Below are 21150 nucleotides of genomic sequence, written 5' to 3'. Positions count from 1 at the left end.
CGTTCATAATATTTGTTTAAACATAATAATTTAAACATTACAAACATAATATCAAAAAGGAAAATAATTACATAAATAGCGAGTATAAAAGTAATTTAATCAAATTTAAGAGTGCCTATGATTAGCATTTAGTCTTATCAGAAAATAACTGAAAATAGCAATATAAACTAGAGCTGTGTGAGAGAAGTTGACTCTACTGCTGCTCCTCGCTTAGGTCAGGTACAGTACCCAGCCGTTGGAAAAAAGGTATTGTCAAGCCCCTTATGAAGAAGGCAAATAAACCCCCGACGGATCTTACCAATCTCCGCCCTATTTCGTTGCTCCCGGCTCTGGGAAAAATCACGGAACATCTAGTACACTGCGAGCTGAAACGCTATCTGGATGATTACAACCTTCTTCACCCTCAACAATCTGGTTTTCGCCCTAAGCACTCGACAGAAACTGCCCTCATCGAACTCTCTGATACCATAAAAACTCTACAAGACCAGAGAAAAAACTCCATCCTAATCCTGCTCGACCTTACTGCGGCGTTTGACAACGTCTCCCACACCATCCTCATCAGTAGACTCAGGGACATTGGTATCTCCGACTCCGCCCTTTCCTGGATTACGTCTTTCCTGTCCGACCGTTCCCAATCCATTACTCTGGGCCCATTCCACTCCAAAGACAAACTTGTCCCCTCAGGTGTCCCGCAGGGATCTATCCTGAGCCCTCTCCTTTTTAATATCTATCTCATTCCTCTCCTTAATCTGATAGAATCATTCGGCATACCTGTCACCTCGTATGCCGATGATACACAACTCATTGTACCCCTGGACAAACTATCTACCAAAGCTGAACTCAACCTGAAACTCTGTTTGACCGAAGTATTTTTATGGATGGAAAATAACCACTTGAAATGTAATTCAAGTAAAACGGAGATCCTCCCGATTGGCACCAATAATACCTTTTGTCCAGCACTTTGGTGGCCAGACAACTCTGCTGCCCCCCCCCAGACAGTGTTGTCAGCTAGGAATCTTGGTGTAATCTTTGACTCCGAACTCTCCTTCGATCAGCATGCCAGAACCGTCGCTGGCAAATGCTTTGGAACCATTAGATCCCTGAGAAAGTTCTTCGACTTTCTCCCCATCGATGCCAGAAAGACGGTGACAGTCGCACTCATAATCTCGCGACTGGATTACTGCAACGGCTTGCTCGCAGGAGTCAAGAAGAGCACCATCCTTAAACTGCAGAGCGTACTTCACACAGCCGCCCGTCGAGTCCTAGGTCTCCCCCGCAGGTCCTCTATTTCTGCAGCGCTTCGTTCGCTTCACTGGCTCCCCCTCCACAAAAGGATTCTTTTTAAAATCCTGATTATGGCATTTCGTGCCTACAATAAGACAGGCCCTAAATACCTCACAAGACGTTTTCCCCACTACTTGCCCAGCCGTCACCTTCGTTCAAGCGATGACAATCTTATCATTCTCCCGAAATACAACCTGAAAACGAAGGGCGCGAAAACCCTCAGCTTCCTCGCGACCAAAGCTTGGAACAAACTGCCCAAAACCCTCAGACAACAAACCCAGGAAAAACCCTTCAGAAAGCTCTTGAAAACATGGATTTTTAAACTCCCGGATGACCACTCTAAGGCTTCCATCTAATTCCTCCTGGACCGGCTTTCCTAAGTTCACCAGCGCCAAGATGCTCCCTCCGGAGCGAACGTCGCGCTCTACAAATACCCCACAAATATCACAAATATCCTTGTCCACCTTATCTCCATTTACGATGGGCGTTAGCAGTGCTACTTTCAGTTCAGTAATTGCTGTCATTTTGTACCATTACATTTAGTAGTAATACATTTCCTTTACAGCCCTTTTGAATGGCACAAATGTGGTGTTAGGTGCTATATTAAAAAAGTTATAATTTTGAGTGCACCAGTAAGCGTAAAAATTGCAGCATCACTTCCTGTTTCGGTTGTTTGACAAGCTTCCGACTCTGTGTGAGAAGGAAGCTCAGACTGCTGCTAGCTCTGTGTGAGAAGGACTCTTACATTATCAGCTTTGGGTGAGAAGGAAGCTTGCACTGCTGCCAGTTCTGTGTGTGAAGGAAGCTTGCACTCCTACTGGCTGTGTAAGACGGAAACTTTCACTGCTCTTGGCCCAGGGTGAGGAGGAAGCTTGCACTGCTGCTGGCTCAGGGTGAGAAGGAAGCTCACACTCCTGCCGGCTCTATGTGAGAAGGAAGCTTGAACTGCACTTGGCTCTGTGTGAGAAGGAAGCTTGCACTGCCGCCTGCTCTCTGTGAGAAGGAAGCTTGCACTACTACTGGCTCTGTGTGAGAAGGAAGCTTGCACTGCTGCCGGCTCTGAGTGAAAAGGAAGCTTGCACTGCTGCCGGCTCTGAGTGAGAAGGAAGCTTGCACTGCTGCCGGCTCTGAGTGAGAAGGAAGCTTGCACTGCTGCCGGCTCTGAGTGAGAAGGAAGCTTGCACTGCTGCCGGCTCCGAGTGAAAAGGAAGCTTGCGCGTCTGCCGGCTTTGTGTAAGAAGGACGCTTTCACTTCTGCAGTCTGTGTAAGGAGAGCTTGTCCTGCTGCTCTCGGTTGAGTATATGTTCTGTGTGATAAAACCTTGTACTGTCACTGAGTGTTCTGTGTCTGGTGTGTGCAATACAGGACTCCCCCGCTGCTTCCTGACCTCTGATCTCGAAACTGAAAAAGACCGGGGCATCGCTGTATATTTGAAGCTCATAATCCTTTCGATTGTATTCCCTCCTTCCCCTTTCAGTCTGATTAATTAATTACACAGAGTGGGCTTTTCTTGTGATTTTGTTTTATTGAGGGCTGAGATATGCAAGAATCAGCAGCCATAAACCTCCCCGGCCACGTTGAATCTGCGGCTCCGCCAAGGAGAACGGAAAGAGAAAAGATAATCTCCTTAAAGGCAGACGAGGGAGTAATCCTCATGTATGCGAGCCGTCCATCACGTGGCTTGTAAGACACTGTGCAGCCGGGCTTTAAGTGGGATTATAAAAACAAAAGGTGGGGCGGGGCCTCTGAAAGGGGTTTGGCCAAAGAAGCATAACTAGGAAACGTTTCCGACAAGCATTTCGAAACTCTCGGAAATGCGAGACCTATTGCATTGCAAATGGTTGTTTGCAAAAGCGCCCCATGCCGCGCTTTCAGTTAAATGGCAGCCGCGCCCCTTTCCTTAGACACGGCTCGTCTACAGAAAGAGGCGCGCGCGCCATTAACGAGAAAGCGCGGAATGGGGCCACATGTGCCAGTGTTCAGCGGCACAAAGCAGCCGAAACTAAACCAAAGGCGCAGCCACCACTGTGCTGTGCCATGCTATGAGGGAAAAAAAATAAAGCCTTGTGAGAGAACGTGGCGAAAAGCATTTAACAAAATAGTGCTTGGAGGCTGTAATTAAAGCTTACCGGGACAAACACCCGTAACATGGGGTGTCCTCAAGGGAGGTTACAAATGAAGACAAGTTGGTACAAAGGAGGGACTAACAGGCCTATCAACGAATTATAAGCCAGCATTCACCAAGGACAATGACAAAAGCCCATAGAAAATATGGGCAGAAAGTGGGCAGAGCCTCAAGTCCATACTTGAATACAGCATGCCTTGCAGAGCAGTGCATGCGCTACACAGGCTCGACCTTAAAAGGGTGGCCTATCTAAACGAGGGCTTGACTTAAATCAAGTTTATTATTACTGCATCTAGACTTGTCACAGCCACCAATGCATAAACACTAACTAAAACAAGCCAGAACTATTGGCGTTGCCAATGCTTGTTAGCCGGAACAGATAAACACACACCAACAATAATCTTATTGTGAATAGTTAGAATTTCAAATGTTTAAATTCTCAACACACAAGAGTGTACTTTAAACATTAATAACGCCCCATTCCCACCTTCACACCACTTTCTCATGCAGTATGTCTGTTAGACAGGCGCTTGTTTCTCCACAATATTTCTGAAACCCTCCATCTGCATAGCTCACTCTTTCCCACAGTTACAATTGGCACATGCACTATCGCTTCCCGCAGTTCTTCTTATTACACACATTAAATTCAAAACCAAGGGCATCGGTTTATAGAAGGTCTATTACATAGCACACCACTCTCCGGCGCAATAGAATTGGTTTTCAGTGAAAAAGTGTTCTATGCAATATCTTGCGATGGAATTACATAGATCTGTTATAGCGCATGGATTGCGCTCTATGTCTTCCTTGTTATGTGACTGACATTTGTAGAGCGCACTTTCACCAGCGGTTTCTTGGCACTATGGTAACAGGGCTTGATCTAGCTGTTGGTGATGCCTCAGTCGTATGCCTGTCTAAAAAGCCATGTTTTTAGTAGCTGCCTACATTTCATGTAGTTAGGGGCAGTCCTGATTTCAAGAGGGAGAGAGTTCGAAGTGCGGGGGACAATTGCTGACAATCTGGAACCACCCGATCTCTTCTTTTTGAATTTGGGTTTTGCCAAGTAGTTCTTGTGGATGGATTTTAGAGTTTGTTTGTTTGCCAAGTAGCTCTTGTGGATGGATTTTAGAGTTTGTTTGTTAGCCAAGTAGTTCTTGTGGATGGATTTTAGAGTTTGTTTGTTTTCCAAGTAGTTCTTGTGGATGGATTTTAGAGTTTGTTTGATTGGGGCTGCGATGAAGGCTGGGCTTTTTTCGTTGCGGGATTTGAAGATGATACAGCCAGTGTTAAAGATAGCTCTTTGTTTTAACTGGAAGCCAGTGAAGGTTGTTCATCGAAGGGGTAATATGGCAGTGTCTTGGTTGTTGGCAGTCGGGCAGCTTGAATCTGTACTATTTGGAGTCTACGATGGAGACATTTTTGAAGGCCCACTTAGAGAGAGTTGGCTTATTCTATTCTGGATATGACTAGGGAAATTATGACTTGAATGAGGGAGTGAGTGACACCCAGCACGGAAGGCCAGAATGATGCATTCCAGAAGTCATACTTGCTTCTAGTGATGACATTCTCAGTTTTATCTGAGTTTAATTTTAGATGGTTGCTATTCATCCAGTCGCGGATGAATAGCATTGTGTCTTGGAATTCCTCCTTTCATTTGGGGCAATTGTCAATGTTGCAAAGTAGCTGCATGCCATCAGCATAATTAAAGACTTTGACGTTCATTTTTTGGAGGGTGTGGACTAAAGGACATATATACAGGTTGAACAGATGTGGCGAAAGGGAAGACCTCGGAGGTACTCCACAACATTGATGGACTTTAGATGACTTGAAGGGTGTCAGGCGGACAGATTGTGAGCGGTCCTTTAAGAAGGAAATGATCCAATCGAGCGCTGTACCTTGCAGCCCTGCGGCCTTGACACGGTCCACTAGGAGGTTGTGTTCGACCGTGTCGAAGGACGCTGATAGGTCAACAAGGACCAGTGCCTCGGTATGGCCTTTTTCACACATGTCATCAATCACAAAGAGGATGACCACTCCAGTGAAATGAGCAGGATGGAAGCCCGTCGGATAGGGGGTAGAGGAATGTAGACACCTACAACAAGGAGCAGAGGTGTCGAGCAACAGGTGCTTCTGTTACTTTTGCTAGGTAGAGTAATAGAGAAATGGGGTGATCATTTTTCAGTTCAAGTGGGTCTATGCCGGCTTTCTTTTGGAGAGGGATGACTGTAGCCTCTTTAAATGAGCCAGGTACTTTGTCTTGGATAAGATACAGGTTGAGAAATTAAATAGCTGGGTAAGGAAAATGAGAGAATGCTGTCTTTGGGACTCTCGTTGGGGTAGGTATTCGTTGGAGAACCTAATTTGACTTTGTGCAGCAGATCCACTAGGCAATCCTTGCTGATAGCTGAGACGGCAGAAAGGAAGACAGGGTTCCTATCTTCTAAGGAGGTTACATTAGAATATGGGCTTGGAGGAATACTGCCTTTAATCATCGTAATTTAGTCGATAAAGGAGGTGTTGACTGCATCACATAAGTCCTGATTCGACAAGATGGGTAGAGTGACCCTTTCCTGTTGTGAGAGTTTGGGAAACAATTCCGAAGATCTCTTTTGATTTATTCGTAGAGTTCACGATTTTGTTTTTGAAAAAAAAAGTTGATTTAGTTTGCATGATGAGTATTTTATATTCTTTTATGTGCTTTTTCATATACTTCTTTTTATCAGCGGAATATTAGTTCTGCGATTTATGTTCACTTTACTGTAGTTCAAGTTTAGCTCATTTTAAATCTTCGGTTAACCATTTGGATGCTTCATGTCATCTGACCTGTTTGGTTTTATGAAGAGGGGCTTGTGAGTTGCTAGCTATCGTTAGCCAATCAGTGGTGGTTTTCGAATAGAGACCTACCTATGTTATTGTTGGGTTCTGGTAGGATTGTTGCCAGAGAGTTACAGAAGGAATTAAGGTCTAACCGAGACCAGCTTCTGCAAAAGATTCCTGGACAAGGGGGGAGGTTTTAGAGGGACTAAACCAGTTAGTGAGAAGTTCATAAAGTGATGGTCAGACCATACATAGGGGGAGACCATTAGGTTGGACAGGTGTAGGTTTGAGGTCCACACTTGGCCTAACGTGTGGCCTTTGATGTGTATAGGTGAAGATATGTGTTATTCAAGATTCAGACGGCTAACAAGCTCAAACAGGTCTATTGATGGCCGCCCTCATTTGTTCTCAATTGCCTAGTTGCTGAGGTCGCCAATTAGTACGTTTTTGCATGGTCAATAACAAGAGGGGAAATTAACTAAGCAAGGAGTTGTGGGAAGTGGTGGTCTATACATAAGGATGCAAATTAAGGGGGACGTGGGAGATTCAAGTTTCCTTCTATTCCTCATCAGTATTTTACTGACTGTGTCTGGTAGCAATTTACTTCTTTCAATACATTGCACCTCTTTCAGGTGTAACCTAGAGGAATTTCTGTGGCGAAAATTCACCATTCCGACTGTCGGATTAGAAATGTCCAGGAAATCGCCTCGGAGTGGTGCAGGAGAGGACCCACAACGCGAGTAACAGTTTTTCCCCCCTTGGCTATTTCCGTGCCCAAAAATTCTGTGACATTTGGAATCGGAGTCTTTATACTAAAGGATCCATGTGTAGCAAGGCGTTGGTGTTGGCCATCAGGTGAAGACCACTGACTAACACAAAAGGTTGCAGCCGAGGCACAAGACTGTGAGTTTCATGTATATGGTACGAAAGCTGAAAATGTGCAACAACTTGATGGTCTGACGGAGCTGTAATACAAACTCTGCCTTATTGTGATGTCCACATTGCATGTAAGAGTCAGATGGGCGTCAGGGACACGGGTCTAGCTATGTATAATCAGCGGCGCACTCGGAAACGGGTAGGCTTGTGAAAGGAGTTGGCCAATGTTTTGATAAAGAGTGAACTCTGAAATCTTCAAGCCATTGGTTGGATCCTGTGAATACGGATTGTGTCTGTCCGTCACTTCCACCCGCCCAGAGTAACCACCCTCGTTTACGTGCAGTGGTGCGCCGCCTGATGCCCGCTAGATACATAGATTTGTTCTTATGTTGATAAAATGGCTGCCTTGAGATTGTGTTATTTGCAGATCAGCGGTTCGTGATTGTAGTGGAAAGCACGGTGTATTAAAAATAGGATCTAATGAATGCTATCAAAGAACGCTTGGTGAATAATTTACATATGTTGGTGACCAAGGTCAGTGGGGCGGTGTCACTGGAAAGACTTTCTCTTTCCTTAGAGACGACTGACTCTGAACTTCTTGCCATTTCAACCCGGGAAGATTCATTACGATCCTTACCTAAAAAGAAAAGTCTTCTCTAAAACATTCTCTTTCTGGTAAATTTGTGTAGCGATGTAACTCACATCTTACCTATAAATTGGGAATGTCCCATGTTGTTCCCAGAGAAGTTCATTTTTAAGACCTCTCCTTCTGGTATTGTTTGTAATCAGCTGGTGGAGGCGTGGGTCGGACAGCCTCTCTGATAAAGGTATCCCTAAAAAATCAGACCCTCTTCAAGAAGTCAATGTTCCCATTAAGAGCCAACCCCTTCAGAAGTGGAGACACAATGTTATTGCGGTAAAGGCACTGAGTTCTGTCTCTTTATGTCTGGCACCAGGTAGGACCTTTTGATTGTGTTAAATAATACACGTTTGGGGACTTTCACCCTGCCCTCTTCATCCATTGGTCAGTTGTTCTGCCATTCACATTTTCTTTCACCTATCCTGCACGGGGCAGTGCATCAGCCTACTTCATCTATTGGCTATCTTCTCTGCGAGTGGTGGCATTCTGCCCTTTCACAAGGAGAATATCCAGATACAAAGTAGTTCCATTTAGTGCCTTTGTCTACTACTACATTGTGTGCCCAGCTGATCCCCCAATGACATAGTTTTATAAAAGCCATAACAACAAAACCTGCATTTGCAAAAGACTTGCAGCCAGTGTCATACCCATTGGCTTTGCCAAGCTTGTTTTGTGTGATCTTTTGCATGCCTTTTTAAACGGTTTAGAGGCTCCTACTACAGTTTGTCACTGATTTTATTCTCGCACCATTTGGGTAATGTTGTGGGTGTGGGGAGACATTTAGTATACATTTGTTCAGATCCTGCCAATTTGCCATAATGCTTGTGATATGTTAATTGTATGCGTAATGTTTTATTCCATCCTAAATCTGCCTCATAGCGCTGAGAGAGGAGAGGAGAGGAGGGAAAGGAAAGGAAAAGAGAGCAGTCAGGGCAGAAAATGATGAGGGAATGTCTTGTAGATGGAGTGATCTCCAAAAACCTAGTATCGTTCATGAGAAGATAGTTCATCGTGGGTAGACATCCTGAAGTGTCCAGCAGGAGGTGAGGATACAAGGGAGGAGGTAGAAGTCAGGACTGAGGGTGAAGAGAAACATGAGGCTAATCCAAGCCTAACAGAAGTAGAAATCATACCCCACAGCATGATCTCAGCTGAATACAGTGATGGGGTCACTATAGAACAGATCAATACATCTGTGTGCAAAGTGTCGAAATTCAGAGCATCGACTAGATGATTGCAGAGTCTGACCTTCTGTTTGTTTCTGTCTCTGACCCAGGATGACCTGAGGAAGATCCGCACCACCCTGGCGCTGAAGAACGACGAGATCCAGAACTTCGTCTATGTCCTGAAGCAGATGCTGCAGAACGTGGAGGTGAGGCCGCATCTTCTAAGTCCAGGGCCCGCTTACTCTTGCTTTCCCCTATTACTCCTCAGTCTTTCACCAACTGAGGACCTCTCATGACCCTTCTCCAAACAAAATGTGTCCTCACCAGCCCTCTCACCGTCTCTCATTACTCTCCTCAGACCAAAGGTCTCTGCGTTTTCCCCGGTCAGTCTATCTTTCATGGCTTTCCGTAAACTAGAGGCCTTGTCATCCCAACTTTCCGCCAGTCAGAGGTTTCAACCTCAACGCTCACCGCGTCTTTCTTGGTTCTCTGAGGCTTCATCATCACCTCTTTTGGTCTTTCATGACTGTGCTCTCCAGAAGCCAGAGGTTTTATTGTCATCTCTGTATTGTCTGGAATGGCTTTACCCACACCGAGGTTCCCCGTCACTCCTCTTTGAGCCACTAATGCTGGTCCCCTAACTTCCCCCCAGAGCTGTCTAAACCAGGGTCTTTTGGTTGCTTGTCTCTCTCCTTGGGTCTCACCGTTGCCTCTTTTGCTCCCTGCATCTTCCACCCTTTTGCCCCCTTCCTTATCGCTTCACCCTCAGTATATAAGATTTCTTTCAATAAGAAACTTGTGTGAGAGTCCTTTTCATCTGTGTTTGAAGACTTTTCCAGTTGTTCTGAGACATGCACTGTCATTACCTGTGGAGCTTGGGTGGCTGTCTGACATCCTATGGCCTCTTCTCGCTGTGCTTAACACCTGTTTTGCTGACTTTTAGAGAGTGTGTCTTTTGCGCCAGAATATATGGTCCAGGTCAGATCTCCCCTCGCCCTACATGTTTTGTCAGACCTTCAGTCGACTCTAGACTGAGCTGAGGGTCTCACACTGTTGTGGGCAGGATAGTCACGGCTGCTCTTTGGCGGGCAACTAACCATCAAGAGCTCACTGAAGGCCGGTGGATTGCTATATGTGAGGCACCCTGCATCCAAGCAGTGTCAAGTCACATGCAGTCTCATCTCACATAAATGTATCTCTGTCTCACACAGACACAATACAAAGTGCATCACACACAGGCTTATCACACACACTTGCATCTCTCAGATATACATATAGAGAAACAGAAAGTGAGTCACAGACACTCATCACAACAGCCTTATCAGAGAGACACACACACAAAGTTTATCACACAGATGTGTATCACTCACAGCCTTATCACACACATGTCAAGTCAAGTCAAGTCAATAAATGTATATAGCGCGCTACATACCCAGAGGGTCTCAAGGCGCTTGAAGCAGGGTGGGGAATTACTTGTCAAATATCCACGTTTTAAGTTGCTTTCTGAATGCTAGGTGGTTCTGAGTAAGGCGAAGGTGAGTGGGAAGTGAGTTCCAGGTTTTAGCTGCCAGGTAGGAGAAGGATCTACCTCCCATGGTGGTTTTGTTGATGCGAGGTACAGTGGCAAGGGCTTGGTTGGATGATCGTAGCTGGCGAGAGGGGGTGTAGAAGGACAGTCGTGTGTTGAGGCATTCGGGTCCGATTTCGTAGAGTGCTTTGTGTGCGTGGGTTAGGAGCCGGAAAGTAATCCTCTTATTGACGGGGAGCCAGTGGAGGTTTTTCAGGTGACCCGAGATATGTTCTTTACGCGGGATGTCTAATATGAGCCTGGCTGAAGCGTTCTGGATTCGTTGGAGTTTTTTCTGGAGTTTAGCGGTAGTACCGGCGTAGAGGTTGTTTCCGTAGTCCAGTCGGCTCGTGACCAGAGCGTGGGTGACCGTTTTCCTAGTTTCGGTGGGGATCCAACAAAATGTTTTTTTGAGCATGCGAAGAATGTTGAAGCAAGATGAAGAAACGGCGTTGACTTGTCTGTTCATCGAAAGTGAGGAATCCAGGATGACGCCCAGGTTCCGTGCGTGGTCCGTTGGGATGGGTGCTTTTCCAAGGGCCTCTGGCCACCAAGAGTCATCCCAGGCGGAGGGGGAGGTGCCTAGGATGAGGACTTCTGTTTTGTCTGAGTTCAGTTTCAGGCGGCTGTGCTTCATCCAGTCGGCTACTTCTTTCATTCCTTCATGCAGGTTTGTTTTGGCAGTGTTCGAGTCTCTGGTGAGAGATAGGATCAGTTGAGTGTCATCGGCGTAGGAGATGATGTTGAGGTTGTGTTGGCGTGCGATGACCGCGAGGGGGCTCATGTATACGTTGAAGAGGGTGGGGCTGTGAAGATCCTTGTGGTACACCGCAGATGACTTCAGTGGCCTCTGACTTGAATGGTGGAAGGCGGACTCTTTGGGTTCTTCCGGTGAGGAACGAGGTGATCCATTCCAGTGCTTTACCTTGGATTCCGACATTTCTGAGGCGTTGCAAAAGGGTGCTATGACAGACCGTGTCGAAGGCTGCGGAGAGGTCAAGGAGGATGAGGGCGACTGTGTCTCCATTGTCCAGTAAAGTTTGAATGTCGTCTGTTGCTGCAATGAGGGCGGTTTCAGTGCTGTGCTTGGCTCGGAAGCCGGATTGTGAGGAGTCGAGGGATTTGTTTGTTTCGAGGAAGGCGGCGAGCTGGTTGTTGACCGCTTTCTCGATGACTTTGGCCGGGAATGGAAGGAGTGAGATGGGGCGGTAGTTTTTGAGTTCGGTGGGGTCAGCTGTGGGTTTCTTCAGGAGGGCGCTGAGTTCGGCATGTTTCCAGCTTTCCGGGAAGGTTGCGGAGTTGAGGGAGCAGTTGATGACGTCTCGGAGGTGCGGTGCTATGATGGAGTCTGCTTTGTTAAAGATGTGGTGAGGGCATGGGTCTGTGGGGGATCCTGAGTGGATAGAGTTCATCAGACAGATGGTGTCCTCAGTGGAGATTGGCTTCCAGTCATTGAGGGTGTTCAGGGGGGGTGGGGGTCCTGCAGGGGGATGGGTGGGTTGGTCTTCGGGTTGGTTGTCGAAGCTGTTGTGGATGTCTGCAATTTTGTTGTGGAAGAATGAGGCTAGGGAGTCGCAGAGGGCTTGAGAGGGGGTGATGTCGTTGGAGTTGGCCGAGGGATTGGTAAATTCCTTGACGATGTTGAATAATTCCTTGCTGTTGTGGGCGTTGTTATCTAGTCGGTCCTTGAAAGCGGCTTTCTTGGCATTCCGGATCAGTTGGTGGTGTATGCGGGTGGCGTTTTTGAAGGCGTCCTTGGTACTGGTGGTTGGGTCTTTTTTCCAGGCCTTCTCAAGGGAGCGGCAGAGTTTCTTGGATTTCTTAAGATCATCGTTGAACCAGGAGGCCTTCTTGCTGCCTAGTTTGATTTGTCGTTTTTTCAGTGGTGCTAGGATGTCGGCGCTGTTGGATAACCATTGGGTGAGGTTGGTGGCGGCTTGGTCGGGGTTTGAGGAGTGGGCTGGGGAGTTTAGAAGAAGCGATGAGGAGATCTGGTCGATGGTGATTTTGTTCCAGTGTCTTAGCAGAGTGGGTTGGGGGTGGTTGTTGGGTGTGGGCTTGTTGTAGGTAAAGTGAACGCAGCTGTGGTCATTCCAAAGGAGAGCCGTGGTGTGGCCGAAGGAGACATGATTGCTGGAGGTGAAGATAGGGTCGAGTGTGTGACCTGCGATGTGGGTGGGGGAAGTGACAAGTTGTTTAAGTCCGAGGTTGGCGAGGTTGTCCAAAAGGGTGGTGGTGTTGCGGTCGTTGTTCTTTTCAAGGTGAAAGTTGAGGTCTCCCAGAAGGATGTAATCTTTGGAGGGGAGCGCGTGTGGAGTGATGAAGTCCGTGATGTCTTCACTAAATTGTGCGCAGGGTCCTGGAGGCCTGTAAAGGAGGGTGCCTCTAAGTGTGGTCTTGGGGTCGATGTGGATCTGGAAGTGAAGGTGTTCAGAGTTGGCGAGATTGACGTCTGAGCTGGTTGAGATGCGGATGGATTTCTTATGGACGATAGCGATTCCTCCTCCTGTGTGTTCGGTACGGTCCTTGCGAATGATCTTATAGCCTTCCGGGATGGCAATGGTGATGTCTGGGGCTGATGTGGCGTTCATCCAAGTTTCTGTTAGGAAGGCGACGTCAGGAGAGATGGTGTCTAGTAGATTCCAGAGGTCAAAGGCGTGCCTGTGGACTGAGCGGGTGTTGAGCAGGATGCATTGTAGGTGGTTGGGGTCGGATATCTGTTGTGTGTTCGTAGATGAGGAGTTGTTATTGGTGCCGTTGAACTTGCAGGAATTGCAGGTGAAGGGTCCATGGGTGTGTCCAGGAGCGGCTTGGACGCAGTAAGGGGAACGGCCGGGGTTAAGGGCTAGGAGGGTAGTGGCATCGTAAGTAATGCGGGAGGGGTGGGCATTACGAGGACCAGGGGGTCTGGCGCTGGGTGCGGTCCAGGCGCGGACGGGCGTAGACGGGCTTACCTTTGGCGCACCTTCGGCGTGGACGCTGCGCGTGGGACCATCTGATATAAATGGACAGTGGAGGGGGCGGAGCGTGGGAGGGGCAGCAGGGAGGCGGTAGTGTGGCTGAGGGGCGGGCCTGGGGAGGTCAACGACAACAAAATGGAGGGTCCGAGTGGAAGGCAGACAGGGGTAACAATTACAGAAATACAGCGAGTAAGCCCAATCTGAACAAAAGCGCTATACAAATACAGCAATAATGATCCCAATAGCGCTGAGAGAGGCAAGTAATCAGCAGTGGCGCTACGCGTGTGAGGCGCCAAAATACAAATACAGCAATAATGATCCCAATAGCGCTGAGAGAGGCAAGTAATCAGCAGTGGCGCTATGCGTGTGAGGCGCCAAAATACAAATACAGCAGCAGTTCAGTGTTCAGCGCGCTACAACGATACCAGGGAGCGTCGCAGCTGAAGCACAGGAGGAGCGTGGTGGAGCGGCCGTACTGGAGCTGGTCCAGGTGGTCACATGGCTCTCCCACACATCACATCACACATACAAGCATAACATACACTCAAAAAAAGAATGCCGCTAGCTTCCCATTCCCACAACCCCATTAATTCATACACATGAATTAACATTCTAAATTAGACACACACAATAATGGCACAAACATTCACACATATACGAGGCACAAGATAAGCAAACATATATGCACACATATGTTACTATATACCATCTAACAAACACAAAGATGCAGAAAACAGACAGCCAAACTCAAAAATGGCAGAAACATGGTAACCTACTCAAGACTATATGGAAACGCATTCAACTCCTACTCACAATCTGTCAAACCGATTTAAGATTCTTGAAACAATGGAAAGAAAAAACATGGTAGACTGTGTAGCCCACACCCAGACATTCAAATGTGGCACCCATGTGGCACCAAGCCAGATAAATAAAAGGCCTACATCTCCTAAACACTTGAATCAATCAGGATTGTAGAGCACTCCTAAGCATCTGTGAGGCTATGAAGGCGCTGAGAGGCAAGTTAGCTGCTCGAGTGCAATCAGTTGAACAGCAGATCTTGAGTCCCTTCCTGAAGAGAGAGAGAGGTCAGAGGTGGAGGGTAAGGCTGGTCCAGGAATTTTGCAGCGAGGTAGGAGAAGGAGCATCCTCCCCTGTTTACTTCAGTGGTTGCGGGGGGGGTGTGAGGTAGAGGAAGGCAGAGGACAGTTGTTTGGCGGGTTGGTGGAAGCTCAGGCGGTGGTTGATGTGTGCTGGTCCTTGATTGTGCAGGATTTTGTCAGCATGGGCTAGCACCTTGAATTGACATCTCTTGTGGATGGGGAGCCAATGGAGTTTCTTGAGATGTGGGAGGATGTGGGTTTGTTTGGGGAGGTCGAGGATGAGTCTGACAGCTGAGTTCTGTATGGTCTGCAGTCTCTTCAGGAGGTACATGGTAATACCTGCATAGAGTGTGTTGCCGTAGTCCAAGCCGCTGGTGACGAGGGCTTGAATGGTCTGGTGCTGACTGGGAGGCATTTGTAAATCTTTCGCCACTTGCAAAGAGTTAGGAAGCTAGCAGAAGAGACTGCGTTGATCTGGTTTTTCATGGCGAGTTTGCTGTAGGAGTGGGTGCAGTTCCCAGTTCAGCAGGCCGTCGGGATAATTCTGCAAGGAGGTGTTGTTCTCGAAGATCAGTACTTCAGTTTTGTCTGTATTGAGTTTGAGGCAGTTGTTTTGCATCCAGTCTGTGACGCTAGTCATGCACAGGCGAAAGTTGGCCCTCGTGGTGGATGGGTCTTCAGATAGAGATAGGATGAGCTGGGTGTCGTCTGCGTAGGATATGATGTTCAGTCCGTGGGTTCTGACAATGTTGGCCAGGGCAATCATGTAGGTGTTGAACAGAGTAGTGCTGAACATTAACCCTTTTGCCGCGGCTGCGATTTTGCGGCAGTACGACACTTCCGGAAAATGGGCGAGGCTGCGTCGGCCGTTGGCCGACGTTAGCACTAGCGAGGTAGTGCAGCGGCCGACGGAGCACGCAAGGGGTTAAGGAGTGCCGCTGATGATGTTCTTAGGTTCCGAGGTTAGAGGTGGTAAGTGGATTTTCTGGGTTCTTTTGGCGAAGAAAGATAGAATCCATTTAAGGCGTCCTCTTCTATTCCAATCTGATGAAGCTTCTTGATCAGGGTGTGGTTGGACACGGTGTCGAAGCCTGCTAAGAGGTCGAAGAGGACAAGGGCCACCATTTCTCCCTTGTTTAGGAGGGTTCTGATTTTGCTGATCAGGGCTATTTCAGTGCTGTGGTTTGTGTGGTGTTGGCGGTTGACAGCCTTTTGAAGGATTTTGGCAGGAAAGGGGATTAGAGAGATGGGCTGGTAGTTCTTGAGCTTCTTGAGGTCAGCAGACGGTTTCTTGAGAAGGGATTTGACTTCACGTCTTTCCATTATTCTAAGAAGGTAGCTGAGGTGATGGATGTGTTGAAGATCTTGCCGAGCCCATTCTGATAGTCCTGTTTCCGAGGTTGAACAAGTGGTGGGGACAGAAGTCCATGGGCGCTCCTGAGTGCATGGATTAATGATGGTTGTGGTGCTCTGTGTGGTGAGCTGGTTTCAAGCGGTGATTCTTTGTTTGGGATTGGCGTCTGTGGGAGCAAGGAGGCTGAGGATGTGAGAGGCGAAGGGTTGGGGTTCAAAGTGTTTGTAGATTGTGAAGTCATGGAAGAAGTCCGCCAGGGTGTTGCAGAGTTCCTGGGAAGGGCTGATGATGTTTTCGGTTGCTGAAGGGTTGGAGAACTCCTTGATGATGCTGAAGAGTTCTTTGCTGTGGTTGGAGCTGGCTTTGATGCAGTCAGCCAGGGCATTCTTTTTCAGAAGTTGGTGGTAGTGGTTGAGTGATGTCTTGAAAGTTGTGCGGTCTGTGGGCTCCTTGTTGATGCAGCATTTCCTTGATAGTTGCCTGCTGTTGCATTTTGTGGTTCTCAGTTCCAAGGTGTACCAACTGGAATGTTTGGTGGGGTTAATTTAATAAAAAATTTGTAAAGGGCACAAATTCCCTAAGGCGTCTTGGCGCTAAGTCAGATGCGAGAGTCCTGGACTGCCCGAGTTGGTAATCGGGCTGAGCTGAGAAGAGCCAGGTTTTTAAGGCTTTCCGGAATACTGTGAGTGATGGGCTGTTTTTTATAGGTAGTGGGAGCTGGTTCCAGGTCTTGGCTTTATGCAGCAGGAAACTTCTCCCCCCACCGCCCCATCTCAGTTGTTTAAATCTGGGTGTCTCGATCAGCCTTGTGTTGCTAGATCTAAGATTCCTTGTTGGTTCATATTGTTTTAGGTTGGTTTTTAACAATTGGGAGCCGATCCCGTGGACAGCCTTGTATGTCAGGCAAGCTGACTTGAAACGCACCCTTTTTTCTATTGTAAGCCAATGCAGGCTTCTAAGTCTGTGGGTTACTGGTTCGAATTTGGGAATGTCCAAAACTAGCCTTGCAGCGGCGTTTTGCAGTCGTTGGAGTTTTAGTAACAGTTGGTTTTGAAGCCCTGCGTATATAGCATTCCCGTAATCCAGCCTTGACAGAGCCAGCATGGTTACAAGGGTTTTGCGGGTTTCTACAGGGATAAACGGCAGTAGCTTTTTTTATCAGTTTCAAGATGTACCACACCGAGGAGGAAAGTTTGTTAGTCTGGGCTAGGAATGTTAATTTATCGTCAAATACGAAGCCCAAGTTCTTAACTTTATCTCCGGTAGTGGGCATTCGCCCAGGCTGTCAGGCCACCACTTCTGTGACCAGATGTTGTTAATGGGGCGACTCTGTTGGCGCAGTCGGTGATCCAGGCAGTGAAGTGCTTGACAGTCTGTTCAAGGTTGTTAGTGGTGTCAGGTTGGTAGGTGTTGAATGCGTTGAGCCTTTGGATTTCAGATACTTTGTTCCAGGTGTGGTGAGGGGTGCTGGGTGGCTTGGTGATGGGGCTGAGGGCTACTGTGATGGTGCAGTGCATGATTTAGTGGTCTGTTCAGGTGAGTATGCTTACATGGCTGTACTTGATTCTGTCGCTAGCAGTGTAAATAGAGTTGAGTCTGTGTCCTGTGTTGTGTGTGTGGGGTTGGTGACCAGTTGTGGGAGGCTAATGTTGTTCATGCTTTTGAGGTGGTTGGCTGTGTTGGCATTGTTAGCGTTGTCGAGGTGAAAAATGAGGTCTCAGAGGAAGAAGTGTTCGGTGTCGATGGCTTGTGGTGCAACAAATTATGGGATGGTGTTCCAGAATATGGGGCATGGTCCTGACAGTCTGCTGCAAGTGCCTCTGATGGTGGTTTTGCAGTCTGTTCTGAGTTGGGCGTTGAGGTGTTCCATGATTGGGGTGTTGTTGTCTGCGGTGGTGGGGCAGGGGATGGTTTCTTAATGGATGATGACGATTCCACCTCTGTGATTGCCGATGCAGTCCTATCTTATAGCCATTCAGTGTAGCCGTGCCGATGTTGGGCGCAGATTCAGGGTTGAGACATGTCTTGGTGAGGAAGATGACGTTGGGGTGAGGGAGATGATGGTGTCCCAGATCTCGGTGTCATACTTGCAGGGTGATCGGGCATTGAGCAGGAGTCAGTGGAGTTGTCCATGTGCAGCCGTGGTTGGCGTGGTGGTGGCGTGTGCTGGTGTTCCGTTGTTGCAGGAAAAGAGACTGTGGCAGCATGAGGAAGGTCCTACAGTTGATCATGGCAAGGTGCAGCAGCATTTGTTGTTGCAGAGTCTGGGGTCCAAAGCTACAAGCTCAGCGCTAGAGTAGCTGCAGGAGGCGGATGATCCAGGGTTCTTGGTGCTGGGCGTGGTCTAGGCACGGACGGGTGCAGATGGGCTTGTCTTTGGCATGCCATGAGCGCAGCAGCACTGAGGCCTCCGTTAATTAGGTCCTGGGGAGGGCACAGGACGGGTTTAGCAAGAGGAGGGAAGTAAAAAATGACAGCATAGCGGGAGAAACGAGCATGCAGCATTGCCGAGAGAAAAACAGATTGAAAAAACAGACTAGGCTACAACAGTGCACAGGAAACAAGACACAGGGGCAATAACATGCAGCACAATGGTTGGAAAAAAAACAAGCCAAGGTTAAAACAGTGCATAAGAATCAGGACCACTAACGAACAGCCGAGCGGTTGAAGAAAAGCTACACTAGGTTACAGCAGTGATCTGCGTTGGACACAAATGCAGTCACTGACTAGACAAGGATACTTCTGCCACATTTCCTATCTCCCCTGCTTATTCAGTTTTCCTTTATGCTCACTCTTCTTCCCCTTCTTCATACTGTTCACCCTTTCTCTTTATAACTTTTGTACTCACCTCGCTTGTGGCCCTCCCTCTGGCTCTTGCAGTTACAAGAAAGGTTGCTCGAAAATATTAGCATTGTCAAGCAAAGAGGTGCTATGCGATATATTGCTGCTCGTGTGGCTGGGTGCAGAATGGTGCTAGAATATGATAAACTCCCATTTTATACTTAATGATTTATGAGGGACTCCATGTTGTTGAGCTGAAGGTGAAATACTATTCCATAGAAGGAAGGAAAGAAGGCCTGGAAGAGGGATGTTCTTAGACCACATTGGGATGGTGAATAGGTTTGTGGAATTCAAGAACCCTCTTGGTCCGTCCAAGAATAACATCACTGTGTAATTTGGAACTCTCGTCCGAACCTTAGTCATCGTGGACCCATATCACTTGTCGCTGTGATTAGGAAACACAATTTCCCAGCTCATTTAAATGCTTTGCATCTGTGTTTTTTACGTGTATTCATGACTGTAACCGGTGCTGTGGTGTTGATTGATTACGTACCGCCCAGTGTAAGTCAATGCTTGGCTTTCCCCACTGTCTCTTTGTTTTCATTTTCTAGGGAAATTCGAAGAAGGTGCAGGAAGACCTGGAGGCAGAGTTCCAGATGCTTTATGGCCTTTTGGATGAGCTGAAGGAAGGGATGCTGATGAAGATCAAGCAGGACCGCGCGAGTCGCATCTACGAGCTGCAGGTAACGCTAGACGGATGGCGCAAGCCTTTACAGTGAGCTGAAGGTAAGGCCAGCGAGACTGTAGGTGTGGTATCTACGAGCTTCAGGTAACGCTAGAGGGACGGCACGAGCTAAAGGTAAGGCAAGCGGGGCTGTAGGTGTGGTATCAACAAACTGCAGATGAGGCCAGTCAGTGTCTGTAGACCTAACCATGATACTACGGTGTCTACCTACGATACTAAATGACTCCCAAGCACTTGTTAATAAAGTCTGCCCTACTGCTTCCAATCTTCTCACCCAAACGTTTTCTCTGTTGTTTGTCAGCCCATAGCTTTTGTGTTGGTGTTTAAAGTTCAGATGAAGCAGTCAGGTGTGGGTGTGCTCTGCACAGCTTTGTACATGCATACCGGTAATCTGACTCTTTAACTGCACCTCCAGCCCTTTCCGGACTGACCTACGAAGGGCTAATGATCTAGGAAGTAGCTAGATCTCTGGGTTTAAAGAACTCTTTTATTTTCTGTTGCATTGGAGATTTCACAACCCCCAGTAGAGTACAACTTACAGAAAGGGATGGCAGGAAGGTCTGAAATGAGACGCGAACCTTAACGGGAATAAAATGCCAGAAGACCATATTGTGCAGAAACAGGACCTATTCCAGGCTTAGATTTATCTAACTGAATGTTATACTGAAGATGAGTCTTTTAACGTCCGTTGGAGCACTCTGTTAACATTATATATTGTTCACTTAATTCCGTGTAATTTTTGTGCTGCGTCCTCCCAGTGTTTTGTCTGAGAACACTATGCGTAAATCAATAATTAGACTGTTCAAAGCTCTTAGAACTTCGAAAGGAGATTTTATGTCCAATTTTTAAAAAATATGGTGTCCATAATAGACTTGCTGCAAGTATGCTCCTAACAGAAATGTTCTCTTTGGATATCGCTTGTGCTCTGGGGAGTTTTATGCAAAAAGTTAAACGAAATATGAATTGCGATTAGTCTAAGCCCTGTGCGATGAATTTTAATGAGTTATAGGTGTATATGGTTTTAAAGTTTTTATCTGACAATGAATTGTTTTTAGAATGTTTTATCTGTTTAAGGACAATGGTCCAAATAAACTTGATTTTTGAACTAAATCAATAAAAGGAAAAATGGGAATTCCACTTTTGGCGGGGGTGTGCACACATATACTTCAGACCCTGTGGTCTACTTCAAATTCATTCAGTTAAATTATTCATTCAGACGAAAATTTCATTTTCCAAGAGTATTCAAATATTTTATTTCATATTATACTCAGTCTTCATTTATGCAAATATATTTTTTGCAGATCCATATCGCTTTTTAATTTTCCACATATACCCAATGCATTTCGGGTCATACGTCACCCTTCCTCAGGGGTCTGTGTATAGAAAAAACAAGGATATTTTGAGCCAGCCTCATAACACATTAACTAATATTGCACAAACATTCTGTGAAACATTTTTATCAGTGTAACTCATTATGGCAAATCAATAATGCTACTCAATATTGATTAATTCATCAAGAACATCATTAATGCTGCCCAATGTTCATTAATTCAGCAGAAACGCCACAAGTACAATGTTAAGTTCATCGCAACTGAGTTTGCTAAGGTTACTATCAGTGCACATGTACCCAAAAAATGCTATGTTTTATCAACACTACAATGGTCTAGTTTCGACTCTCACTGTACTCTCGTTTAGAAAAAAACAAAACATGAATGTGAAATCTATGCACGCAAAGAA

General features: G+C 46.9%; 1 protein-coding gene across 1 annotated transcript in view; it reads left to right on the top strand.

Annotated features, from left to right (window-relative positions):
- FSD1 (fibronectin type III and SPRY domain containing 1) overlaps nucleotides 1–21150 on the top strand; it is a 77258-nt gene that overhangs the window by 36498 nt on the left and 19610 nt on the right. Inside the window, exons 2-3 of the mRNA XM_086947080.1 lie at nucleotides 9017–9112; nucleotides 19280–19411. Coding sequence (XP_086803206.1) covers nucleotides 9017–9112; nucleotides 19280–19411 — 228 coding nt within the window. The remainder of the gene's footprint in view (nucleotides 1–9016; nucleotides 9113–19279; nucleotides 19412–21150) is intronic.

The sequence above is a fragment of the Lissotriton vulgaris genome, chromosome 12, assembly GCF_964263255.1.
Source record: "Lissotriton vulgaris chromosome 12, aLisVul1.2, whole genome shotgun sequence".
In the NCBI taxonomy this organism is placed as follows: domain Eukaryota; kingdom Metazoa; phylum Chordata; class Amphibia; order Caudata; family Salamandridae; genus Lissotriton; species Lissotriton vulgaris.
The sequence above is the reverse complement of the archived record's forward strand: the minus strand, read 5'-3'. Positions and strand labels throughout refer to the sequence as shown.